This window comes from Manacus candei, unplaced genomic scaffold (genome assembly GCF_025592945.1).
Source record: "Manacus candei isolate 608988 ecotype Guabito, Panama unplaced genomic scaffold, ASM2559294v1 h1tg000050l, whole genome shotgun sequence".
Classification (NCBI taxonomy): Eukaryota; Metazoa; Chordata; class Aves; order Passeriformes; family Pipridae; genus Manacus; species Manacus candei.
The window spans coordinates 4,945,167-4,972,958 of NW_026138098.1; the positions used below are offsets into that span (position 1 = coordinate 4,945,167).

The 27,792-nt window shown below is 41.7% G+C and overlaps 2 protein-coding genes across 6 annotated transcripts in view; one reads left to right on the top strand and one right to left on the bottom strand.

Annotated features, from left to right (window-relative positions):
- DOCK1 (dedicator of cytokinesis 1) overlaps window positions 1-27,792 on the top strand; it is a 332,168-nt gene that overhangs the window by 101,228 nt on the left and 203,148 nt on the right. The gene's annotated exons all lie outside the window — the stretch shown is intronic.
- Window positions 1-27,792, bottom strand: part of INSYN2A (inhibitory synaptic factor 2A) — a 42,151-nt gene that overhangs the window by 12,169 nt on the left and 2,190 nt on the right. The window contains exon 2 of one of the 2 annotated variants that reach the window (XM_051801183.1): window positions 16,332-17,511. In XM_051801183.1, the coding sequence (XP_051657143.1) occupies window positions 16,332-17,506 (1,175 nt within the window). In that variant the 5' untranslated portion in view covers window positions 17,507-17,511. Of the gene's footprint in view, window positions 1-16,331; window positions 20,195-27,792 lie in introns of those variants that run through there. The other variant, XM_051801182.1, reaches the window with a different exon arrangement.

Below are 27,792 nucleotides of genomic sequence, written 5' to 3' on the forward strand. Positions count from 1 at the left end.
TTTTTCATAAAAATCAGAACTTCAATCAGAACTTTTTTAAATTTTAATATTGAATACCAAAATCAAGCCATTTAGGAAACCAGGACCACAATCAGCATATTCAGCTTCCATGAAGAAATTAATTTTTTTGGAGGTGAATTAATATTTTCTCCACTTTCACACTGAGCAAACTTAGCATGGAGCAATAAATTAAATGCAATTATATTAGGAGGAATGTATAGGATATAATACTGCAAAATAGGATATATTTAGAAATTTTGTACCTCTCAGTGAAGTCTGTTTTAGGAATGTTCGTGTCTTAAAAGGAAGAAAATGCCTTTTCAGTAACATTTCCTGTACTCATCCAGCCTGCAACTGTGCTTTGTTGTGCTCTGGTTTGAAGTCTCTTACAGCAGTGACTCCTCATTTACCTGTAATTGTCTCTGATTTGGTCAGTTTTAATTAAAAATGGGTTTTTAAGGTATGCAGCTGCTTTTTTTCTACACATTAAAATAAATAAATTAAAAAGAACACAGTTACCTGTCAACATAAATGTCGTGGCGAGTTTAAAATGAAAATTCTTAAGTCAGTATTTATGCATAAGTACTTTGATATTTCTCTGTAAATCACAAATTTAGACTCTTTTAAAGTTATTTTCAGTTTGTTAAATACAAACAGGTATCTGCAAAGTTTCTCCATGGTTGTTTTTAGATGAAGTGGGGAAATAACTCATGTGGGGAAGTTTGAAGATGTGGAAGGTAGATCCAGTCAGGATTACTTCAGGGAATGCTGCTGAAGGTTCTGCCCTGAAGCCCAGGACCTTCCTCACCCAAATTATTTGATTGACCTCAAATAATTCAGTGGTGCTTTGTTAACAGGGGCATCTCTACCACTTCCCTGCCCGTGCAGGGGCAGAGAACCTGCTCCTCTGCTTCCTTGCCAAGGTACAGTAATGAACAATCCAGCAGTAGGAAAAAAATGGCCTTATTTTTTACATGACAAAATACCCAGCCTATATAACATCAAGTGTTAATGGGAAATTACACCCAAACTGTTTGATGTGCCTGGCCCTAAGATGAGAAATCAGCATTTCTGAAATGCTGCAGGCTGGTTGTTTAGCTTAGAAAATGATCAGCTGGTGCTGACAATGTCAATTTTCTTAAATATTTTAAAGGTTTGAAGATGTGAATATGGATAGTTGGAAGTTGTGTTGTAGCCAAGTGCTCTGGGGCTCTGGGTACAGCTCTTGGCACACTGGTGGACGGACAGAAGTTCACAACAGGGTAAATCTACTTCTTTTAAGACTTCTTTCCTTCTAAAAGCCAAAGGCAACATAGAGTTCTTGGTGTTCTAGATGATTATTTGGCCTCAAAAGTTGCTTTTTATTTGGAGGAACATGCTCAGATTACCTAAATTTTAACATGACACCAAAGGCAAACCATAGTATCATGGAATGGTTTGAGTTGGAATGGACCACAAAGATCATGTAGTTCCATCCCCTGCCATGGGCAGGGACACCTTTCACTGTCTCAAGTTGCTCCAAGCCCCATCCAACCTGGCCTTGGACACTTCCAGGGATGGGGCAGCCACAGCTTCTCTGGGGAACCTGTGCCAGGGCCTCGCCACCCTCACAGCCAAAAATTCCTTCCCCATATCCCGTCTGACCCTGTCCTCTTTTGGCTGAGCAAAAGAACTACAAAGCAAAATGTATTCTGTGCTATTTCTGATGGGGGAAAAAAATAGCACTAGTTTATATTTGCTTGTACTTACTATGCTCTCTCAGAGCAGAAGCAAGACCTGTTTTTCATTTCCCCTTTTAAAAATCTTTCAGAAGTCGACATTCAAATGTCACTACTGTTAAACTTAGACTTGTAAAATGTTGTGTTTTTTTCCCCAAGCTATTGATCAGATACTAAAAGCTCTTACTAAAGATACAACATTTAAAGTCTACAGATGAGTTGGTGAAGGTCTTTATTTACTGAGGATATAAAGAATAGTCAATAGTTGCCCTCAGAGGAACGTGCATGACTCTGTGAGGGCCTCTTTATAGGTAAAGCCATAAACATATTGTGGTAGGTGCCACATTCTTTTGTCTTTTTGTTTAAAATTGGTTTCCAGTTGGGACATTTTCATTCATCTCTGTAAGCCTGCAAACAACCATTCAAATCAGTAATTATCTGGCTTGTAGATTAACAACCTCCTCCTGTGCCAGTCTCTCCTCCTTCCACACAGGTTTCTACTGATCATGTTCAGCCTCTGCTCTGCTGCTTGAGAAATCATTTAATAGTAAGAGGTTTTCAATAAAATCTTCCAAGTTATAGAATCACAGACTATTTGAGTTTAAAGGGACCTGACAGCCCATGCAGTCCCACCCCCTGCCACGGGCAGGGACACCTTCCACTAGCCCAGGTTGCTCCAAGCCCCATCCAACCTGGCCTTCCCAATATCCCATCTAACCCTGATTTTACTGCTAAAACTCTCTTTTCTCCCCTCATCAGGGTGTTTGAGACCCGCGGTGGTCACTGTAGGACTGAGAACAGAGGAGAAGGTTTTGCCATAAGCAAAGGGGGTGGAAGAAGATGGATTTTAAGGCCTCTTGCAGCTTAAACCAATCTGTGATTCTATTATATGATGATCTTTAAATGCACAATAATTCCAGATTTTCATATACTTAAAAACATATTTGCTCGTATAAGGCAGCCTCGTTAAGCTGATGAAAATGGTCCTTTGATATAAAGATTTAAAAATGAGATGATTTTTGCATGATGAGTTTGAAATCCTGATTTCTCAACTGACACATTCAGCTCTGCTTGTTTTAGCATCATTGTCATTCTCAAGCTCCACTGGTTATGGTGATACATTCGTTTTCTAGCTGGATGTTATTTTTCATTAAATTTTCTTAAAGCAGTATTTTCCTCATTGAATAATTTTAGCTTTTCATAGGTGATTTTTTTACATATTTAGTAATGTTGTCTTCTTTGAACCACCCTGTTAGAATTCTCTGTAAGCCCCAAGAACACCCCATGGTGTCCCAGTGTTTGGTTTCCATCAGGCACTTTCAGAGCTCTGTGTTCTGGGAGTGTGTTAGTACAGTATAAATTCAATTATTTCTATATAAATTAATTCTGTTGTTGATACCCCAGGGCTTTGGACTTTTACTTTCTTGTTTTCACATAATTATCTACATAAACACTTGCATGGAATTCATCTCCTTCATGCCAGCAAGGATTTCACTGTTGGCAGAGCATTTCCATGTAAAATTTAGGCTGATTTGCAGTGCAGAATTCCTGAAAAATAGAGTTTCTATCAGCGTTAACTGCTATAAAGAGTTTGTGAGCACAGTGTGGATACCAGGATAAGGAGAGCAGAGTTCTGGGTGATGATGCAGTATTTTGAATAAGCTTTTTTTTTTTTCTTCCTCTTAAAAAATATTTGGAAGGCATTCCAGTGTAGGAGAGTCAGGTTAGAGACCAAAAACTTGGTTGTCCTTTAGTAGACCAGTGATTATTTTCGGTAAGAAGAAATCCCTTAAAATGGGAAGTCTTTCACAAAACAAAGATTCCTACAGAAAATCTGTCATCTTTTTAGAGAAATGCAAGTTGCTTTTGGTCTGGTTTAGATCCAAAGTGGAATTCTTCCCTTGGAACTGAGGGAGATGCCTGAGAGCCAGGAGTTCCCTCCGAGCTGGGACTCCTGTGGGCATTGTGCTTCACCTAAAGATAATCTCAGCACTAAACCTTGCAGCTTGTATTAATCTTAATATCTCGATTTTGGGAATCCCTCACTGGTTGATGTATAAGGATATGACGTTTTTTAACTCCAAGCTCAGTCTCTCCCTTTTTCCATCCATCCTTCAGGATGGTTCAGCTTAGTTGCCGTGAGGTTGGGCTTGATCTGTCCGGTGTGAGAGTTGGATGTACCTGTAATCCCAGAATCACAGAGTGGTTTGGGTTGGAGGGGACCTTCAGGATCAGCTTGTTCTACCCCCCTGCCCATGGCAGGGACACCTTCCACCAGACCAGGTTTCTCCAAGCCCTGTCTAACCTGGATGGTGGTGCTGGTACCACAGCGTGAGGGCACCACGTGCCAGCTCTGCCTTCTGACACGAGTTCCTTCTCAACATCTACTTCTGACTTCAGGAATATGACCCAAATCTAGACTTTTCCTCTATGAACCAGCAACCTGGTCTGGTGGAAGGGGACTGGGAACTCCCCAGTTCTTCCTCAGTGATCATAAAACAAAAAATCAGAAACATAAAAGTGATCGCCAAAGAAACGTCAGAAAGATGTTCTAGTTTATATTTGGGGAAATATGCATCTTGAGGGTGCTGAAGGAGATGTTTTGGTTTAATTAGGTTACTTTCCAAGTTAGTTGGCTACAACCTGTGCTACCTTATGGGTTTTCTTTCCCCAAAAACAATGAAGAAAATAGACTTGAGTAACTGTGAGGGTTTTTTTTTGTTTTGTTTTGTTTTGTGTTTTTTTTTTTGTTTTGTTTGTTTTGTTTGTTTTTTTTTGTTTTGTTTTGTTTTTTGTTTTGGTTTTTTTTTTTTAGTCCTATCACCATAGCATCTAAAGTGTGTTGATGTGCACTAAGGAGAAGTCAGTACTGCAGTAGCTTCATCCTTCCATACCTTACATCCTGGATTTTCTGTTTCTGTGTGGATGTGCAGAGATGGGCAGGTCACAGAATCAGAAAATTCTAGAATGGTTTGGGTTGGAAGCTCATGTCATTCCACCCCCTGCCATGGGCAGGGATACCTTCCACTATCCCAGGTTGCTCCAAGCCCCATCCAACCTGGATTTGAAAGTCCTTCCCCTTGGGAAGGAGATCTCATCTCCACACCAAGTTTTCCACATATTTTTCCTATCTACATTTCATATTATTTTCAGGAGGCTTTCATTTTATTGCAGGTGGTTTTTTTTTTAGCATTGTGGGCACAACCTGAGCTTAACCTCAATTAACACTCCCAAGTATTAAAATATTATAATGAAGAGCAACCATTTTGCTGACATGGACTGGCAGTAACTAAGAATAGGCTGCAATTTTCAGAGCAGCCTAAGGGGATTACACCCTCTAAATCCCTGGGAAACCCAGAATTTGTGCACTTGCTTGAGGCTTTTTTATTTAAATACCAACTGTAACATCAAAATCTTTGCATCTGAACATTTGTATAAATTAGAGACAGTGTCGAGCTGAGAGAGGGAAGCTTGGATCTGTGTGTGCTGATTTGTTTTTAAATGGACACCTATTAAAAACAAAGCAAAAAAGCAATTTAGAAGGCTAGGTCTCTTACATCTGGATGTCCTCCCTTGTCTGCTGGGATGCAGGGAATATTTGAGATTAATTGAGTTCCTTAATGGCACAATTTTCCAGAAGTGGCTGTGCCTCAGAGTGTGTTGATGCTCTGATGGATATAGATCTGGATGATACTTATGCTCCTCACACTTTTGATGTATCATCACCACCAAGGAGGATAAACAGACTTTGAGAATTTTTCTTTCTTGATGTTTTTATTACAATATAGTGAAACAAATGATCTGAAGCAGGCAGGGGGCCTTTGAAGTGCTTTGGAAGTGACAGTTCTGAGGAAGTGCAGACCATGGTCCTGCTTAAGGCTTTGTATAAATGGGAATTATATTTCCTGGTCCTGCTGGGACTGTTTAGAGCACAACTAGTTAAACTCACTAATCACAGACTTGTTTGGGTTGGAAGGGACCTTAAAGATCATCTCCTTCCACCTCCCTGCCATGGGACAGCTTCCACTAGACCAGGTTGCCCCAATTCCTGTCCAACCTGACCTAATGTTCCCTGTCTGTACAGAATAATGCTTTAAAAATCAGTGGTTTGGTGGAGAACTTCTTAAAACCTTTGTTTCCTAAAGTATTGCAGAGCTAATATTGCTAAAAACTGTGTTTCAGGAGAAAATTAGCAATGCTGTTATTAACATAATTTGCCTTTTGGCAGAATAAGATCACTGTGCCATGAGTGGTTTAGTTGTCCTTATGACTTCAGTAAGTCGTGTTTTACCCACATAAAGTGCAGGAAAATCTCTTGTATGTCCTCTGTAGGTTAAAATAAATCCTGCTTAGCCACAGAGGTTTAGTCTGACCTAGGAAAGATTTACCATTTTAGCTCAATGGAAACCTCCTAGAAATGCATTTGTGTCAGCAAAACCCTGTTTCTGTAGGATGAAAACCTCTGGTTCCCTTAAGAACTTCTGTTCTGCCACCAAACCAGCAGGTCTGTGCAGGTGTAAACACCTTGAGTCAACCTTTGGCTGATGTAAAAGTGTTCTGAAAAATCACTTGCCCAGGAGAAAAAAATTGTTTTAGCCTTTCTGCTGCTGTGTTTTCATTAAGAAGACAGTTATTAATTAGCAGTTTTCATTTATAGATGAGAGTTATACAGCCCCAAAAACTCAGGAATGCTGTTGTGCTTTGAGCAATCACCTCGAGGCTTTTCTGCTGGATGGAAACATGGAATTGTTCTGTGTTTTCCAGGGGAGCTTTGGGGTTTCAGGTTTTTTATGGTTTTCCTCCTTGGTTTCACCTAAAAATGTTTCCATTTTCCCTGCTTTTTTTTTCTATTCTTCCTGTTTTCCTTTGGTTTTGTTTTCCCCTGGGAGTTGGGAAGCCCTCAGAGAACCACAGAGGTCGAACTGATCCCAGCTTATGTGCTCCTGGCTGGTTTTCTTTAAGGAGTCACTGAGGATTAAGTAAATCTTACTGAACAGTTTTCCTCTCTCCAACAGCCCATCTCCATGGGCAGGGACACCTTCCACTAGCCCAGGTTGCTCCAAGCCCATCCAGCCTGCTCTTGGACACTTCCCCACTTGAACACTCTTTCCTCTCTCCCTTCTTATTCCAGGGCTGATATTATTGATTTGGTTTCTGAAAATGCTCTGCAATATACAGCAGCTCAATGGTGACATTTTTCAGGCTGTTTCCAAGACAGTAGTTTGTTGTCTTTTCCTGAATCCTGACAGTTGGAAGCAGATGACTAATTTTCTTTTTGAGGTATTTGCACTGTGGGTGTATGGCACGACTCCCACGACAGCAATTCAAGTGCTTTCACCCTGTAAATACATTTTGTATTATCCTCAGGTTAGTCAGGGAGTGTTTTTTTAAAAAAAATAAATACATATTTTAATAGGGCCGTTTAATGATTTAAAAAACCCACCGAGAATGGAGAGAATTAAAATGTATTTCAAGTGAAATCACGAAATCTTACAGGAATTAGGTGGATACAAGGTTTTGTATCTCTCTTGAATATTTGTGCCTCTGTTGTCTCATCAGAAAAGTCAGGAGGATAATTAAAACGTCAAATCTTTGTATTAATAATAATTCAGGGAATTTGTTTGCTCTGGCTGAATAACAACTGTATTGATGGTGTGTAATTGTTAGGCCAAGCACTTCCAGGAGTTATCTGGGAGCACATTCTGGTAGTTAGGCTAAGATGAGGTCTGTTCCTTCATCCCAAATCTCTCTGCTGTGGTTTCCTCCTGACCTCGGGGCTGTTTCTTGGGTGCCCTGAGACTCCTGACCCCGCAACTCATCATCAGATCTGCTGCACCATCCATCCTTTACTGCAGCTTCAGTGTGGTGATGTTCCTTTTCCCACTTCCCAGTGCTCTTCCACCCCTAAATCCACTGAATTTTAAGATTAATTTTTTGGACTAGCTTGTTCAGAGGTGAAAACCCATCCCTGCTGTTCCCACCCTGAGTTCCTCAACTACTCAGCGTGAGTAACTCTTAAAACACAACTCCTTGGATTTTGCTTGTCTTGAACATTTCAGTTAAGTCCTGCTCACAGGCACTGTTTCTCTAAAGGAGGAAGGATGAGAGAAATACAGATCTGGGGTGTATTTTTTCATCAAGTCAATGTGATGAAGATTTCAGTGCAAGCTCAAACACCCCGTGTGCATTATATCTCTAAGCCTACACCGGCTTAAAATAATAACTGCAGCAGCCAAGCTTGTTTAAAATTAAGAATAGGAAGCACATTTGCTGGCCACTGATCCTGCAGCTTGTGTGGAGCTTGTGCCTGGTGTCCAGGGAATGACTGGACGTGGCCCTCAGTGCCCTGGGCTGGGTGACAAGGTGGGGATCGGGCACAGGGTGGACTCCATGGGCTGGGGGGGCTTTTCCAACCCCAGGGATTCTGTGATTCTGTACTTGCAAGGATGGGAAACTGAGAAAAAATCATCAGGAAGGACCCTGGAAGTGCTGAACTCTTTCTGTTGCAGCTTGAGATGGTCTTGGTACTTTGTTTTCTCATCTCCTTAAATAATGATATTTGAGGTTTTACTGCAGTACAGGAGAATCCACAGGGCAGAACTTTGGCAGTTGCTTGAGCTTTGTACACAGCTACAGATCCCATCCCTGGGAATTTTTTCTGAGCTTGCATGAATGACAATGAAGCAAAGAAATGCCCTCTAATTTACCAAAGAAATGAGCTAAGTCATGCCAGGTTCAAACTACTCCAGAGTGTAAACTGCCTTGTTAATGCCAGAATACCTCTGCTGGTCTCTAAATCCAGCCTCTCCTGAGGAATTACTAGACCTCACACACCTCACCTGTGGTTTCAGACTGAAAGAAGGTGGATGTAGATGGGATATTGGGAAGAAATTGTTCCCTGTGAGGGCGGTGAGGCCCTGGCACAGGTTGCCCAGAGAAGCTGTGGCTGCCCCATCCCTGGAAGTGTCCAAGGCCAGGTTGGATGGGACTTGGAGCAACCTGGGCTAGTGGAAGGTGTCCCTGCCCATGGGAGAGGGGTGGAATGAGTCCTTTCCCACCCAAACCATTCTGTGATACTGGAAACAAGACAAAAAATGGTACTATTCCTTCATCCATTGTTCATGCAGCGAGTGGTGGTGAAAAACATCCCCCGTCATCATCCTATCAATAAAGAGGGCTCAGCACAGCTGGGCATGTTTGGAGATGCTTCCAGCCTCCCTTGGAATGGCACTTTTCCTTCCCAGTTGACCTGTAACACAACTGATCCCTCCAGTGCTGCTCCATGACATGCAAAAACCATCACCACAGACTGTCACGGAAAGCTCAGAATTGTCCCAGTTTCACTCAAGTATTCTACAAACTGCTGCTTTTCCCAGGGCTTGCTTATAACATGGAAAAATGGTTCCATGACAGGGAATTTCGTCTTCATCTGTCTTCAAAATTCCTCTGTTTGGCAAAGCTCAAAGAGAAGCCTGTAAGAGCTATGAAACAATGTAGAAAGTTTAGGTTTTTTAAGATCTGAGCGAGAAAAGTTCCTGGGTCTGTAATTAAGAACCCAGCAGTGACACAGAGGTGAGATGCAGGGAGGATGGACAGATCCAAGCCTGGGAAGTCCCCACTTAAAAGAGAAGTTTTCCTCAGTCCACAGATCCCAGAATGGTCTGGGTTGGAAGGGACCTTAAAGACCATCTTGTTCCACCCCCCAGATCTGAATCCAGCTCAGCTCTCCATCATCTCTGATGTTTCTTTACCTTTATTTCCCTGGGTATGTTACACAGGAGTTTTTTTAAGACTGAACTGCATGTTCATGCCCCAGATCTGGAACCCGGGGTAGCTGGAGCCTCAACAGTTTAAAAACAAAACACTTCCATCTTCAGACAGGTCTTCTTCCTATTTTTTCCCCATTTTTCCCCAGTCAAGAGGAGAGATAGTTGTACCTCTGTGTAAGCACAGGGGCTCAGGAGCAGCTGTCAGTTAGAACTCTGTTGTTTCATCTCCTGGTGAACGAAGAGCAGTGAGAAATTTAACACTGGAAAGCTCCTTTTGGTCTCATTTTTCTCTGCTTGCACAGGCACCTGGCTCATGGCTCTGTCTCTTTGCATCCTGATACTGCCAAGAGCCAAAATGCAGTTATTAAAGGATTATTCTAATTGTGAAACCTGGGAATTCAGTACCTTGTCATCCTTTTTTAAAAGAAGACCGATTTAGCAGGAAAACTCTCCTTGCAGGTGTTTTGGGCAGCTTGGTGACATTGGAAAGCTCCTGATCCCTGGTAATTCCTGTGGATATCCTGAGCAAGAACTGTTTGCTTACACTGGTTTTAATCCTTCAGTATAAGACTTCACCAGTGTTTCCAGATTTGAATTGTGGCAATTTGCTTTTCTTGGCCTTTGTGTCCCTATGCTGGAAAAGTCCTGAGCCTTAATTTCCCTTCAGAGCTGCTGATCCCAACTGAAACAGGGAAGTGTGGTGGGGAATGACATTTCATCTTGGTTTTAAAGTCCAGTGAATAGCAACCAGATAGAAATCAAATCATTTTTCTGAGCACTTCAAGTACTTTCCCTTTGAATTGTGCCAGTCCAGTGTATGCAGATAAAAAGCTGGACTGTATTAGCAAAGTAAGTTATATTTTCTGAGACTCAGAACGTTCTTAGTGTCTTTTTTTTTTTTTTTTTTTGAGAAAACAGGGTATTAAGATCAAGTAATTTTGCTAAAAAAAATATTTTTTTTGATCTTTTTTTCCATGGACTGGTTGTTGGTAAGGGTTCACTTTTCCTTTTCGTCCATCATTTGCTTGTTGAAAACCTCCCACCACTCTATTCCTCACAAAGGATGGATATAAACTGGCTGTGACAGCAGGATTATTTAAGTGCTCTCTATCTTAAATGTTATCGTGTCCAGGTACTCTGAATTATTACACATTAATGCTCCAGGATGTCTGTGAATTGTGAAAGTTTGACCTTTTTATCCACTCTGACAATCTGATCTGAAGCTTTGATTATCAGCAACAGGATAAATGTGTCCAACTCTAATGAAAAATCCTATCAAAAATATAAATCTCATCATGTTTTGAAGGCCTGTGAGTTACTGTGCTCTGAGATACTCATGTTACCTGCCCTTGTAGATCTAATTCCAGAGTGATTTTAGTGTGCTAATTCAGAAAAAAATGGAATATGAGGTTAAACCTTGGCTGATCCTGGATCTTTTCCCTTGAATGATACTGCATCTTTCAGTGATCAGTTATAATTAATCAGGTTTCATTTGTTTTTTCTTTGAATAAGAGAATTTTAAGGGCTCAAGGCTGGTCATGTGGACTGACAGCAGGTGTTGAAATAATTCCATGAGGAAACAGGGAGTTTTGGGATATGATGGAATAGTTCCAGTGAGGAGGTATCAGTATGTTGGGGGGAAGCATGGAAGGGCTGGTTTATAACTTGGAAAACCAAATTTCTCATGGTGAGGGCAGGTAAATGGATTTTTGTGACATCTTAGCACTGATCCTGCTTTGGGAGAAGGGGAAATGAGCATCTGAGGGATGAACTGTACTTGGGGAATGAGCACAGGACAAGGAGATGGGATCTCCACAGGCAAAGAACTTGCAAAACTGCTTTAGGGACCTAAAAGAAAACATAAATGGTCTTTGAATGCATTTTGCTTGGTTATGCTCAGAGTTTAGTGTGACACACACACCTTTTGGGCAGTGGTGAAGCCTGACAGAGCAGCTATTAATAATTAGAATTAACTGTACACTTCCAAGAAGAGAGGGAATAGTAACACAAATGACTTTAAGAAAAGGCACAGAAGGGTGTTCTGCTGCTGTTGGAACTAGAAAATAAAAACTACTTCTAGGGTAGTCAGATGTTTCAGTTTAACATTGATATTTGTGGAAACAGCTGAGAAAATGGTAGTTGTGGATTAGAATTTTAAAACAACCCAACAAACACTCAACCATTAACGGCCCAAGGATCACAAGATCCACAAAGTGCTGATCTGTGCAAAAATTACTCCTTTTCCTTGGCTAAGGAAGATGCATCCAAAGAGATTTCCTGGCTCTGCCGTGGGAAGGTGAATTGTGACAATCTCCAAGGTGTTTTGGTGTGTCTGTGTGTGGGAATGAGCTGTAAATGATGCATAATCTGAAATACAGCAACTCCAGAGAGGGGAAAAATGAAGGATTTAGGAGGTGATGTCAGGAGGATTAGTAAAAGGAATGTGAGTGCTCCAAAGGACAGGGCAGGATGGATGAATATAAAGATCCCAATACTGGAAATAAAGGCATTGATCATAGTCCTCTTCCCAAGGGCTGCTGTTACAGGCTCCAAAACCTGGTGTCACTCACAATATGACACAATTTGTGCCTCACAGATGGAATGTGCCATGTTCTTTCTGGTTTTCATGTCTTTATTTGCAGAGCAGCTGCCTTCTGCTGTTCAGCTTATCTAGTGCTTCCCTCCATTTCCAGGTTTGCTCTTAGAAATGGTTCTGTTAAACCTCTCCTTTGCTACGTCTGTAATTAAAAAAAAAGCAAAACCAAAGAGGGGGGAAATCCCTGTCACACCATTTCTGAACTGGCACATTCCTCCCAAAGGCTGGGCTTTCAGGGGCTCTGCTCTTGTGAACTCTTTTAAACCTTCTTCTTGTGTGAAATAAGGAGCTCCCTGGGTTTTGGGGGGGTGTGGATGGATTGAGCGAGACAGCAGAGGTTGTTACTGCCTTTATTTGCCCTGTCTCCTTGGGTTGAGCTGAAGAGCTGGGCTGGCTCCTGAAAGGCAGCAAAGCAAACAATCTGGGCAATAATTGCTTTGGCTCTCTGACTTTCTCCTCTGTTGAGGCAGAGGAGAAGTTTCTGTGACCTTGGGGATGATTTCTGGCAGTGCTGGGAAGGCAGTACTTGGGTGAGGAGGCTCCCTGCTCTCCCCTTTGGTGAGACATCCATCCAGACACATCATACTGGTTTATTTTCTGCTTAGGAATGAGAGTAAGAGCCACAAATATCCCTTAGTCACTGAAAAGCATGAGCTGACATTTAAATTCCCTCCATAACAACATGTTCTTTCAAAGCCTCTTCGAAGGAGTTTGTTGAGAGCTCTTTAAATTCCTGAACCACTGCTGACTAATAAATGAATATAAATTATCTCCTAAACAGGTTCATTTAACTCTTGTCTAATGTGTAGCATTTGGCCTGTCAGAGTCAAAATACTGTGACTTGGTTTTGTGTGGCAAATTGAGCACTTTGTTTATTAAAATTGCTGATTTGTTGTATAATGAGGAGGGCCCACATTTCTGTTCCTTTCCACAGTAAGGATTTAAAGGGCAGGTCATTGTTGTTCTCCAGCAGCAAAATATTTTTGATTATGTGTTCATCTTGTGTAATACATTTCCTAGATGTTATTAGCAAGGTTTTAGAATTATTAACTTGCATTTGTGCTTCACACAGAGCAGAATTTGGCTTGTTAAATTCTGTATCTGAATACAGACAAATATGTCTATAAGTGATGTAGATTGCTAATAGTTTCTCATATAAAACTGGAGCATAAAAATGGGTTTGTGTTGTGCAGCTGAACCCTGCATCATGTAATATTCAACATTTTTTTTTAACTCTGAGCTTAATTGAAGCTGCAGCTCTGCACTTTCTTCATGCCTGACTTAAGGCATCCAGCAATATCTGTGTTTTGCTGGCATATAATTTGGTTTTTTGGAGAAACTTCCACATAGAAGGTGGAATTGCCACTTTGCCAAAGGTTTAGTAAATAATGATGGAAATAATACACAATTTTACTAATTTCCTCTGATACTGGGGGGGTCACAGGCTGGCTGTGCTTCTCTTCCTCAGGTGGCTTTTCCCTTTCCTTCAGCAGAGTTGGGAGTTGGATGTTGTTGCTAATTGCAGATGATGTAGCACTGACATTTTGGGAAGTATAGAGAGATGATGCCGCTGTCTTCAGAGATACTGCTACACTTCTGCTGGCATTGACTCATTTAGTGATGAATTGCAGTAATAGCAGTTCAGGACCTACAGCACATTAGTGAAAATGAATCCACTGAGCACCAGTCCCAGGGCACTACAACAGCACTTAAAGAGCACTGATTTCCTTAAAGGGAGAAAAATCTGATTAAGGATTTTAGCTGTGCCTTTGTTTTCTGGGTTTGTAAATTATTTTTTTAACCAGCAGTGTGTTACTCGTATTTGTTTCTTGCAGTGTGTTGTTCTAAGGAATTTAATATACATAAGAAAACCAGGAGAGGTCCATAAACACAGAACATTTCTTCCTGCTTTAGCAGATGGAAGACTCTTGTATTTTATAATAAACAGAGATGGAGCAGTAGCACTGCTTTAATTTCTTGGTATTAGCTGACCTAACACTTGGTTATAACAGGAAAAAAGACCAACATGCTGAAATGGAGAAGACACGTAATAATTTACCCAGTGCTGGGTGTCTGTGGCAAAAATGTCGAATGAATGCAGCAACTGGAAAGAATTATTCTAATAAAAGGATGGGGCAGCCTATTATTGAAAGAGTTGTCTAATTTGAGGGGAATGGGGATAAAGACAAGCTTCATGTTAATGATGTGTTGGTGCTTTGCAGGAGAACAGAGTGTTCTCCCAGCTCTGGAGTGTGATCAGGGGAGAACAGCAATGGCCTGAGCATAATCTCCTCTGTGCAGCCTCCTTTAAAATCACCCAGCAGCTAGGAAATTAGGGATCTGGGAGGCAAGGATTCCTAGAACAGGAGAAAATATGCAAGTTTGCATCTTCTTTCTTTTCCCTCCTTCCCCATCTTGACACCCTTCCTGCCCAGCACGGAGGGGGCATGTTTGGGTCGTGTCTGGAGTGTATGCAGGAGCAGCTGGAAGTGGTTCCAAGTACACAGGAGTGCTAATAGATAGGCTCTTTTCAGTCAAATATAGTCTTGTAGACTCTAATGCATAAGTCTGTGTGTCTAAGAGGCTGTAGAGATTTTCTGAACTGGGGTTTATGGATAGTTTCACTATTTTAGGGCTAATACAGCTTTGCCAGGTTGAAATTATTTCAAGACAGTCATCGATAGTTTTGTGCCAAGGGCATGCCCCTAATGTTGGCTACATTAAATAGCTCTGCTTCTGTCAGGGCAATAAAAAAAATAGGTATTTGCTGCACCTGTTGCTGTGCTATCTTTGGGAAGAGATAAAAACCAGCTGTATAATTGTCTGGAGGAAGCAGAGGTATTTATAGCAGGTGACTTTGGGGGTGGGGGTGGGTGTTCCTGCACACGGGGTTCTCGGGGATCAGGTGATGAGTTGTGATGAAGAAAGAGTTTTTCTGTATTTTGGGATTTGACACGCTGCTTGACACTTCTGTCCAAATCTCCTGCAGTTTCTGTAAGTTAAGAAAGGCAGGGGAATTATTCTGAATAATAATTTTAAAAAATTGAACCATAGAGTCGTTTAGGTTGGAAAAGACCTTTAAGATCATGGAAGCCGTGTGGCTTTCAGCTACATCAAGAGACTCCCTAGTCTGAAGATCCAGGACTTGATAAAGTGCTGATATAGATAATTGATATTGATATGGATAATACTGTAAAATTAACTAAAAGCACTAAGGCTCTGTTGACAGCAGTGTCCAACAGCTGAGAGGACTTTTCAATGACAAACACTTTTAGTTTTTAGGATTAACGTGATTTGTACATTCCTAAAGAAAGAGTTAAATTAAAGATGTACCTTTCTGGCTCAAATGAAAACATGGGCTGCTTCAAGTAGCACAGGCTGCTGGGTTCTTAATTTTAAAATCCTGATTTCTTCTGACAAATTGTGATTTAATTGCAGAAGTATTTAAAAGCACCCAAACAGTGCACATACATTTTGAGGTGTGTTCATTGAATAAAGATGAGGGAACTAAGGTGAGTCAGTCTGCAAAATGCTTGTTAAGGTTATGTAATAGAGGGATTGAACTGTCCAGGCAAATGCTAAAGGTTGTACTGAGTTACAGTATTTATTTAATGCCTTATAGGTTGATTTAAATAATGAAAGATAGGGATAAACACAATTTTCTTTCCTTCTGCTTGAGTTTATTGTGTTGAGCTGTGTGAATGCTGTAAAAAATGCTTTGATATTCAAAGTTTTCATTTCATTTCCTTCTGAAAGAAATACCATGAAAAATTCAGAAGGTGAGAGTAAACCAGACAAGATTCACATGCCATTAATGGAATTATATTAAGAGTTGTAATTATATCCCTTAATCTTAAAAAGGTAAGTCTCTTACAGAATTAAGGTTTTTCTGCTGCTTTTCATGCCGTGTGAGGAATTATGGTTAATGCAAGTTGCTGATGTGAAAGCATCCTCACTAATCCTGTTTGGAGAGCGGCTCGTTCTGTGCTCCGAGGAGAAGGCACAAGATGTATTACAGGCCCTTCGTTAAATAATTACTTAATTAGGTCCCAGGACAAGCAGATACCAATCTGTGAATAGTGCTGGGGCAGGTTTCCCTAGGATTGGCCTCTAAAAAGCAGCAAAACTTCGTGGGAAGCACCACGTGTGCGGCGGCGGGTGCGTGTTGACGTCAGCAAGTTCAAGGGCAGGATTGTTAGAAAAGACATTTTAAATCAGCTTAAACTCACGCAAAAAGCTTCTACTCACCCTTCTCTGTGAGCTTCTCCTTTCTCGAGCTCCTGTATAACACCCAACAACACCTTTATGGTTTCCTGACTGGAGCTGATCAAGCTTTCCATCATCTGAAGCTGCGCTTTCAAGTCCACAACTTCGGTGTGAGGCACGATTTGTTGGCATTCCTCGCTCAGGGCCACGGCCGCCTGGCAGGGCCGGCCCTCCTCCACGGGCGAGACGTCGACCTGCAGGGGCTGGTCATTACATTCGGTGGCCGGGCACCGCGCCCGCGCCGCGCACGCCCCGGCATCGCCCGCCGCGGGCTGGACACCGTTCAGGTGCACCGTCCTCCTCCTGTCCTCCTCGGCACACGGCGACCAGTCGCCGAGGTTGGGCAGGTCAGGCTGCGAGGCCGGCAGGTAAACGGTGGCCACCTCAGTCTTGAAGACCCTCCCGTGGTGGAGGGGCTGGGCGGCCTCCTCGCCGCTCAGCCGCGCCGCCGCCGCTCTCCCCCGGCTGGGCGGCCGCGCGGGCTCGTCCTCGGCGGGGTCGGCCAAGTTCGGGAGGGGAGGAGGAGGCGGCTCTTTGGGAGAACTGTGCAAATCGCTGCTTTTCCAGGCCTCGGCGCCGTCGTCGTGCGCGCCCGCGTTGGCGCGCTCCGAGACGTGGGAGATGAACTCGGCCGTCTGCAGGCTGCCGGCCTTCCTGCCCCACGGCACGGCCTCCGCCGAGCCCCGGCCCTCCCTGTCCTTCACATCGATCAGAAACCCGTTGTTCTCGCCCTGCAAGGTGTCCACGGTCGAGGCGCTTTTAAGAATATTCCCTTTTTTCCGGTCCAGAGGGAAGGTCTGGTAGCACTTTTTGAGATCGGGGGAAGTCTGAACTCCTGTGCTCTTGGTGACGTTGGGGATGGACCTGCGGGCGGGCACCGTCATGTACTTGCGATACGCCGTCTTGTAGGCGATGGCCTTGGCGTCCCTCTTGTCGGGGTCCTGCGTGCTGGCGGTGGAGGTGGACAGCTGCTTGTCCCTCTGCTCGTTCTGGGCCTCGCAGATGTCCTTAAACCTCACCTGCAGGGCTTTGTTCCGTTTCTTGATCTGCCGGTTGGGATCCAGCGCGTATTTCATCTCCAAGGCCAGGGAAGCCGCTGGCTCGACGTCGCTGTCCGAGGCGGTGAGTAAGCATTTGCTGGGCTCCTTACTCACCATGATGCCTGCAGCCAAAAACAGTGCAAAAAGCCTCATATTACAACACAAATGCTAATTTCCCCCCTCAGGTTTGCAATATTTGGGCTGCTTTCCTACTTTTTCCCCTCAGGTTTGCAGTTTTTGGGCTACTTTTGTCTGATGCACCTGAAATGGCTGCCGCTCGCAACCGATGTTCTTGGCTCTGTAAAGTCATAGTCCTTCGTGTTAGATTTTGGTTTTTCTAGACAATTCTGATTTTTATCTTGGTTTGTGAACATCTTCTCCTCAAAGGGGAGGATTCCTGGCGGCAGGAGCTTTTCCAGACCCCTTTTCAGAGGACAGGGATCATGGCTGCTCACTCAGCCCTCGTGCTTCCCTGCAAATCAGTACGTGCTCCCAGTCCCTGAACTCACCTGACAGTTAATCAAAACTCCAGGGAAAATGAAAAATAAGTGTCTTTGTGCAAATAAAGAAAACTCTAGAGCTCTGACCAGCCTTAATTCTCCTTCAGTGCAAATGTTTAGTAGCAAGAAGTGTCACACTGGCATTATTTTTTACACTGGGCTTGCTTACCAAACACATTCTCCTGTCTGATGTATTCAGTGTCTTGGCAAGAAATTAATCGGTCGTTAGAGGTGTCGTGATTTTGATTTTTATAAAAATTTACCTCATAACCAAACCTAAACATAATCTAAATATAGATTAATTATTGTTAGCAACTGGTTGGTGCTGCTGGATGCGTAGAATTTATGAACTAGTGAAGTTTGTGGAAGAAGTCAGCAGTGCATCAATTAAGGGTTTGCTTCAAATGCAAACCAACTCATCCTTTCCTTGAGGCAGTAAATGCCTTTATGATACAGCTACTTATCCCAAAGGATCCTAAAGCACTAAAAAAAACCCTCCAAACCTGTGATGATTTGCAGAAATTACTTAATCTGCCATTGAAATATAAACACCTCCTCAAGGACGAGAAGATGCCAACCCCCCCCGCACCAAAACCCAACAGCTCTGTGGTTGTTCAGATCACAAGGGAATCTGTAGTAGCAGGATAGTTAAGATCTCATTTTTACACCTCATTTGAAGTTGTCATTTTTACTCTCCTATTGCACAAATTTCTCCCTGAGACTTGCTGAATTACCAAATTCCCACTTAATCCAAATATTCTGCATGTATCTCCTACTTAACCACAGATGGACCCTCAGAGGGACTTGGAGTACGATGTAAAATGAGTAAAGGGACTTTCAGGTGTATTTAAAATAAGTTTTTAATTAAAATTCCTTTGTCTATTAAATAAAATATGTGGAACTCTTGAAGAGTTAAGTGCCACGATAGCATATGTTTTATAAAGCACAGGGGAGTCAATCCTTATGACTGGTCTATATTTAGTTTTAATTTAAGAAAGCATAATGGGGAAATTATTTTCAGTGGAAAATTGAATGTTTATGAGTTTTAAAAGCAATAATAACACTTCTCTAAAGATATTAAGACACAAGATGTGCATGGTTGGATGTCTGAGTCAAAAGATCTCGTGTAAAGGTGTCATTACTTATTTTTTTCTTAACCTTTTAATTCCCTGGTCCCAGTAATTTTTGAACAGGTAACTGAAATATTCTAGAATCCACCTAGTTTGCCTTTCTGTGTGACTTGTGAGACTCAGGTAGAGGTGAGTGACCTGCACTTGTTTGAGGAGGGGAAGTTTCTGTCTGTCTCTGTGTGATGTAGTGGAGAGTCTGTAGAAGAAAGCAAAAGGAAGGAAAATGCAGGACAAAAACGTTCAAATAATGGATTTTGAGGTTGCCAGACCAGTTTTCCTCTAGACATGTTATATATACAGGCCTAGTAGCTGATACCAAAGTGACCAAGCCCCTGTTTTTGGGGAAAGAGTGAAAAATGGGACTTCTAGGGGGAAGCCTGAACATTAAATTGGAGTAGAGTTATCCTTTTGTGCTGGGCTGGGGGGAAAGATCAGTTATCCCTGTGCCTTTAATACATGATATACAAATATAGACAGATTTTGAAGGGAATAAATTGACTGTATATGAATGTCAGGAATTTATTGTTCCCGTTGAAACCATAACTAAGGAGCTTTGTTAGAGTCCTGTACCGGCTGTGTTAGGCTGTATTTTAATTATAAACTCGTTTGTGAGTGAAGTTATGGTTTTATTTGAGAGAAATTTTGCAAACAGAGCCCCACTGGGTCACAGCTTCCAAAGATGGGGATGGTAGGAAATACAGACATCCATCCATCTACCTAGAGTGGAGTTTTTGGAATGTTTTAGTGAAGACAGTGCTGTGTGAGATACAAACCTGATCCATTAGCTTGCAATTGGACACACATCAGCTTTAGACACTGAAATATGTTGTAAAAACTACTGTCAAGCCCCAAAACTCTGCATTTCCAGTCACGTAGAACTACTGGAAGCCAATGTTCCAAAATGGCCTGGTAAATTAATGAGTTTACCAAAAACTAAATACAGGAACATAAAAGCCATTAGTGTTCAAATCTGCTAATGTGAGTTCCTGCGCTACCAAAAAATTGCAGCAAAAATGAAATGCTGCATTTACAGAGATGTGGAATCCTCAGTAATTGCTTCTGAAAAGAGAACACATGTTTTTACCCAAAAAAAGGCTTAAAAAAATTGACTCTTAGCTCTGAAAGTCACCCATTACAGCCATCTCTGAGGATACCTCAGAGCTGTCAAAGTGAGTTTTCGGGCACTTGGTTATTTGACAGCAGGATCCGTTAACGTGCAATTTATTTTCAAGTATTGGCTTGATATTTCATGAGTGTCTCTGCCCTGTCTCGACTTCCAGGTTATTTCACTACCCCTTTAATCCCATCATTTTTGGGGCTGCAGGATCACTGGGTTTGTTTGGAATGACTTAACATGGAGTCCCTAACCCAGATAAAACCAGGAGCTGTTCTCCGGAGTAGATAAACGGGGAACTGTATTCTGCTGTTAATTTTAAGCATGTCTTTAATAGCCAATAAATTGATTCCTCACAAAATTGCTTGTCTCCCTTTCCCAACCTCCCAGGCCTGATTGATTTAGCTGATCTGGAGTTTTCTATTCCCACCGGTAGCTTGGAGTAATAATTTCATAGATATCTGTGATTAAGAATGACAACAACCAAAAGGACTCGATTTTTTTCTAAGCCTCGCTCGGCTCTCGGTGTCTCCAAGGGGAACTCTCTGGGCTCAGCTGATAAAAGAACAGCTGAGCAAAGAGTGGATAGTGAGTTAAACACCTCATAGGGAAGAGTTTATATAATACCTCCTGTTTGGTTTCAGTTTTGGGTTGGACGAGGTGTTGCCTCCAATTTTGAGTTACTTAAAACGTCCTCTCCGCAGGATTTTTGGATACTTTCGGATACTGAGTTTCTCAGTTTGCATGAGCACGGACTTTGTGGCTCTATCTGTCAAGCTTTGAAGTTGAATTTTAGTTGCAGATGCCAATTTCATACAGATAATAGATTTCAACTGTTTGTAGTTACTCCCAACAAACCCCAATTTGCTAAACTAAATATTTAAGTTATCACACAGCTTACTTTTTCTGGTTTTAGTTTTGATTTGTTTATAAACTTCTGGCTGATTACCCTTAAGGAGTGTTCTCCTATGTTTGAATATGGAAATAAACTATTAAATAATAATAATAATAATAATAATAATAATAATAATAATAATAATAATAATAATAATAATAATAATAATAAAGTGATACACAGAGAAGCCTTAAGTTAGTATAAAATCTTCAGGGGAATTATGGAAACCAACAGTCCTGTTCCAGGGTATGTCAGCAGGTAAAGTTTAGGTACAGATCTTTGCAGGACCTTCACTCTGCATCCAAAACTCCGCAAAGTCACTGCCCTGGGAGGGGGAATTACAGTGTGGAATTTCCAGACTGGTTAGTTAATGAAGGAAGAAGAGATTTGGAGCTCTTATTATATTATTAAATGTAATTTACGTTTTATTTCTGTCAGTTTTATGCTCCAGAAGCAGACTCACAATGTGTTAATACAGACTGGACCTAAACTTTGCACGTTCCAAATGCAGATGGAAGGCACAGATTCCATGTATTCCTTGTGTTCTCAGACCAAATGAAGGCTTTGGAGATGCAACTGAAAACAACTGTGCACATGTTAAGAGCACACAGGATTTTGTGTATGGCTGTAATAGCTTAAAATCATGCAAAGGGTTGCAAATAATTGGCCTTTTCCATGTGAAGGAAGTGATCTGCAACATCTTGGAGCTCCTGAGTATATCCAGGTTGTGCTTCCTTGTGAGAGATCCCTGCTGCCTCACTTGGAATTTTTATATGCCTAAATACTACCAGAAAATGCTTGTTTTTCAAAAATCTGTAAGTCTTGTTAGTGTATACATAGAATATCATACAATTCTATTGTTAAAAATAAAGATTTGAAAGAAACTTAGATTTACTTCGTATAAATAAATACAATATGTTAATTCTAAATATCCCATTCATTTTGACTCCATTAAATTAGGAGTCTTTTCGTTATTTTAAAAAAAATCTTAAAAATCATATAGTATTATCCTAAATATTAAAAAGCAATGTCCAGTAACAAGATAAAAATGCTGGAAAATATGAATTGACTTTTAATTATTAGTTGTTTGCAGAAAGTTTACCTCTGCTACAAAGTTTTATGGATTTTTAATACATAAGGACTGAGGATAAATTATGACTTGCAGATAAATTCAGGGGTGCAGGTGTGCCCAGTTTTTGTGGGGTAAAAAGTACTGCTGACTCTTATTAGGAAAAGTGACGTGGTGGAGCAGCCTGTCATCATTTTATCACAGAATTGTTCATGTAGAATAACAGAGTTTGCAGTCCTGCTAAATGTCAAACTAGTATTTTTTTTACTCTGTTTGGAAACCCCGAGGCACCAAACTTGAATTTTCTCTCTCTTGAACCTCCTTATTTATTGCTCACTACTGAAGTCATTCTTCCTGCTGCATTTCTAAGTGCCTTGGAAGTCTTTGCTTTGGAATAAACAGGATCATATGGCATTTGATTTGTCTTTTCTCCCCTCCCATCCACTGGCAGGCTCTGGAAGAATGATGTATAAAATCATATCCCAGCTAATGGCTGAGATACCCAATAAATGCCTTTAAATGCTTTTGTGAGCTTCAGCTTTAGAACTAAATGGCAACAAATAAAATGTACGATTTAATATGCCTGGAGAATTTTTAGATAAAACAGGAATCTACTGGAGGATAAACTATTTAAGAATTTCCTTACGAGCCAAACCAGCTGAATGCAGCTGGTATATGCAATTTCCTCTAATTTTGACATCTCTACTGTGCTTTGTGAACACAAATTTTAATAATACTTAGGTTTTGTTGCTTCCTGTATTGTGCATAAAATTAAAAGGAATCCATTCAACGTGATAAACTCCTGGAAAATAAGGGTTATGTAGAATTTTGCAACGAATAGTACCATTATCAGGAGGTTTGCACTTGCATTAAGAACAGTGCAGACTTATGGGGTGAATTAATAACTATTAACTTCCTACTGGAACAAATGCAATGTCAGAAGATACTCCCTGCGAATTCATAGTGTTCTAATGCCAAACATTTGCTGGGATTTAGTGTTCTGGAAAAATCATAGAACTGTTACAAGAATTATGCTGCTTTTTCTTACTGTGCTCTGCAGCTTATGGAGAATAGGAGGAGCAAAGGTTTATTAACATTATTTTGCCATGGAAATCTGGGCAACTCCTTGTCTGGGTTCCAGTGGTACTGGCAGGAGAAGGATGTGCTGGGGATGTGTTGCTGAGAGAATCACTCTCAGTTCTGCTCTCACTACACTGCACTGTCTTCCAGGAGTCCAAAAGCCACACTACTTTCACTGCAAGGCTTTTTCATTTTTATGGGCCTTTCTGTTAAATAATTGAAAGGGCAGGCTGTTAAAAACAAGAGCTTAAGGACAGTTCCTTATCTGCATTACTGGGGAATGCTCAGTGTTAATTGTTCCGAGTCGACATCGATTGGTTTTTTGGGTATTTAAGCTAAAAAACAGCCAAACCACAGGGGAAAAGAGCAGTTCTGCTCCTTAGCTTTGACCAACAGGTCTTAAAACTGTTGGAGCTCTGGAGAGAGAGATCTGACTGCTGGGGATTGAAAACAGACTCACAGAATGGTTTGGGTTGGAAGGAACTTTAAAGGTCATCCAGTCCCACCTCCTGCCATGGCAGGGCTGCCTTCCACTATCCCAGGTTGCTCCCAGCCCAGTCCAGCCTGGATGTGAATACCTTCAGGGATGGCCTGTGAGCTCCTACAGCAACTGCAGCTGTTTTTTTTCCTTCATCATAGATTTACAAATATTGGGTAAAGGGGAAGAAGGAGATGCAGGTTCCAGCTCCAGGCTTGGATCCTGCATCCTTAATTTTGCTGTGAGGTATCAGAGAGGCACCACAGCAGCACAAGAGATGCAGATCAGAGCATTCCCCTGGGAATGCAGGTGACTCAGCCTATGGAAAGGGTGTTGTGTAGCCTGTGCTGGAGCTTCCTCCAAATGGGAGATGACAGCCAGGAATGACTTTCCTGAGGTCAGTGGTTGGAAAGCAGCAGAGCCTTGTCAGCTTGTTCTGCCTGGATTAGGGTTACAGGCAGACAAGCTTGGGAGGGTGTGAAGGTGTGTTAAACAACTCAGCTGGGTAATTCAGGTCTAAAACCTGACATCATTAGCGGGATATTAACCGGGGAATAGTCTCAGTCAAGGAGTGTATTTGCTCTCCAGTGCTGTCAGCAGGTACCATGAAATAAAGGCTGTGTCATTTTTCACCTTCTCGAGCAGCACATTCCTGAAGTTTCTGGTTTAAGCAGGTTCTGGCTCTGCTGGAATTGTGAATTATCCATGTACAGCTGGATCTGAGCGTGCTGATTTTGGGGAAAGTGCACAGATCAGTCTGACTTTGCTACAGCAAAGGCTTGTACAAAAATGAGTTTAGTTACCCAAAAAGAGGGATACAGTAGAGCAAAAAACTGTGCTTCGGTTGCTGTGCTGCAGGGGAATAATGGTCCCTAATGCTGCAAATCTTCATAAAAACTGGTTGTAAGATGCTTTTGAAATGATATGAAGGGAGAGCCAAACTCTGATGTGAGGGGGTTATCTTAAATACGAACATCGGTGTGAACGCCCTGAATCTCAACTCCCAGACCCTCAAGTTCTCATCCAGCATGAGGACTCGGGAGAAAGCTCGGAGTTGATGGGTAGCACTGGTGCAAACAGCTCATTCCAGGTCACCAGGGAACATGTTTTTGGTTCCATGTGGGAAGAGCTGAGGGGAGAATGAACAGGGAAACAATGAGAGCAGGCAAAGATGGTGTGGAGATGTTGAACACAACGCTCCCAGGTTTTGTGGACCTGGGACAATGTGGAATAAGACCTTAAAATAATCATGGTGTCCCTGCCTGTGGCAGGGAGTTGAAACCAGATGGTCTTTGAGACCCCTTCCAACCCAAACCATTCTATGATTCTGCGGTTCTGGATTTTAGGATGGGTTGTTTGTGATATGGATGATTAGGAAGTGCATGAAATAATTCAAGACCTTGTTAAGAATATTTTTGTCTGAGTTATGTACTCTGCCTGTGAAGCTGCAGAATGGTGGCTGAGAACTCCCCTATTATTAATGAGAATTGGGTGATAACTCCAGAACTGTCTGGGTGAGGCACCACAACCAGACAGATAATTTGCATCCCCTTTATTGTGGCTTTGTGTGCTTTTATCACAAGGTGTGAATGCGAGAATGTAACACATTATTCTCACTGACTTGCTCAACTAGAACTACCTAAAATACACAGATTCCTCTGGAATTCAGCAACTTAGGCTCAGTCTGCAAGAAGGGCTGTGTGTTATCAGTGTTACCAGGCAGTTCAGGCATAATTTCTGCTGAGTGACTCTCTCCAGCAGTGGGATGTTTTATCTGTCTCTCTGTCAGCTCCTCAGAGATATCGCTGTGTTTTATTTGCCGATGGCCTTGATACACAAAAATGTGTTAAACTGATCCACAAGTTAAATTTCTTCACTCGTGGATGTCTCCTCATTCCTTTCTGTTGGCATTTGCAGAGAATAATGAATATAATAACAAAATGGGCACGAACAACCCAATCACTAATGGTTTGAAGGAGACACTGGGCTCGTTGTAGATAAATACACAAACATTAGTGATTTTACTTAATCCTGTCCTCTTCCTTCTCCCAGGAGGCAACTAATCAAACCAAAACTATTTTTCGTGTCCCTAACTTGAAAATATAGCCCTGAATTGACACACCTGCTTAAGTGGGTTTGTACTGAGAATCAGAGAGTCCCCTTTCCAGTTTTTAAAGTCATTTCCACCACGGTTGGGCTTTATAAGCTTTCACCTGACCAAATCCTTCCAAGCAACAGGATCGCTACCTTGGCATGAGCATTGGGAAAAAAGAAAATGGAAGAGGTGAGGAAGGGAAGGTGTAAAACAAGCAGGGAAGGTGGGGAAGTGCACAAAACAAGCAAAGCCTGCTTTTTTTTTCACTTGTGACAATTCCTCCTCACTTAGACCAGATGGAATGAGCTTCCAATGCTTTTGTTTTTAAACTGGTTTAATTTTGTAGCTGTGTGGGCTTTATTTATAGGCATGTTACAGCAATCATGGGCAGGCAAAAATAAGACAACTTGCTTCTCTTCCCCATGAATGTCATAAACATGAGGTAAGGCTGGGGTTTTGTGAGATGTTTAACTCACTCCTTTTGATGTGGGCTGAGCCTGAGACGAGGTATCAGCGGTGTGCAGAGTCTGGGGAATGGGACATGTGGTGGAGCTCCAGCACAAAAATCTCTTGTAATGACAGATATAGAAGTTCAGATCTGCACCCAAATATAGCAGGACTTGGAGGCCTTCAGCTTTTAAATCCACCTCTGTTTAATTCAGACTGTGAAAATGGCCCTTACCCTTTTACACTGTATCAAATCCAGCAGATTTAGCTGGAAAAACTACTTCTGGAGTAAAATCCAGCAAAGTGGACACCAAGATTTGCTGTTTGATCACTGAATTGTTATTTTTACACCCAATTCTCTTTGCCTGTGAGACTCTGCATGGATGTGGAACTGGAAAGCAGCTTTAAGGCTCTGATCACCCCGACATGGGGCTGTGCATGTTCATGAACAAGGTGAGCTGTTGTCAGTATTAAGGGATAAGTTTTCTGCCTGAATGTAGTAAAATTGTAATAAATAACCTTCAAAGTGAGGATGTGCTACACTACAGTAAGTGAATTGAGTGCATTCTGTGTGGTCAATAACAATTTAAAATTGGCAGTATCTAATGAGTCGTACTCGTGTGTGTTCATAGGTTATACAGCATTTTGTAAGCAAGCACTGATTTTCAGAAGCAACTCCCACTGCATTTACCACTCTGAGATGATTTTTTTCCCATAAAATATGCTCATGATCTCATTTCCATAAAGCCTTTTTAATTTGCAAACTGATTAGTAAAAATACAAAGGGGGTAGGGGCTATAAAGTAGATTTGTTGCTTACATGTTTTTTAATATCTCACACAAATTCTCAGCAGTTCTTTAAATTGTGGGTGTCAGAAAGCAAAATATTAACAGCTAGTTCAGATAATCACGTGAATTTTTTATGCTCTCAGATATTCTAGATTTACTGTCATTTCCTCAAGTGTGCCTGAATTATGGGACCAGACATCCTCAGTTCTGCCTGACCTGTGGTCAGAATGGCCTTGAGACATCACAGCTCAAGAGCTTTGTGGAGGTATCCTGACATTTTAGCCTGGATTTTTGGCAGGCTCATAGGTTTTCCCTGGCTTTCACCACCACATCAGTCACGGCAAAGGATTGGCATGGCTAAGTTTGGCTTTTCAATTCTGCAGAACAGAACATCAGTGTTGATATTTCCTTGTCCTTTGCAGAGTCTGTGGTTGAGTTTGGATCTCCAGGTAACTAATGGTGTGCTGTGGTGACCAGTAGGGTTTGGGCACTGGTGGTGCTGGTCAGGAAGATGATTCGGCAGCTCTTGGGCTCCTTCTCTATGTTCATCTCCACTGAACTTTCCTACTCTTTGTGTCCCCTCTGATTTAATTAGATATAAATTCTAATATATAATACTGTATGTGTGTCTCTCATGCAAAAATGCTTCGTTAGTGCAATAGTTAACTGGGAAAAAAACCCACAGCGATGATCTTATAAGGTTGTTATAACAAGCTCACTTGTTTGTGAGCTTAATTAGTAGAAGGGTGCATTGAATATTACGTGCTGGCCCTCTTGATAAGTAACTAACACTTTCTCTTCTGGTGC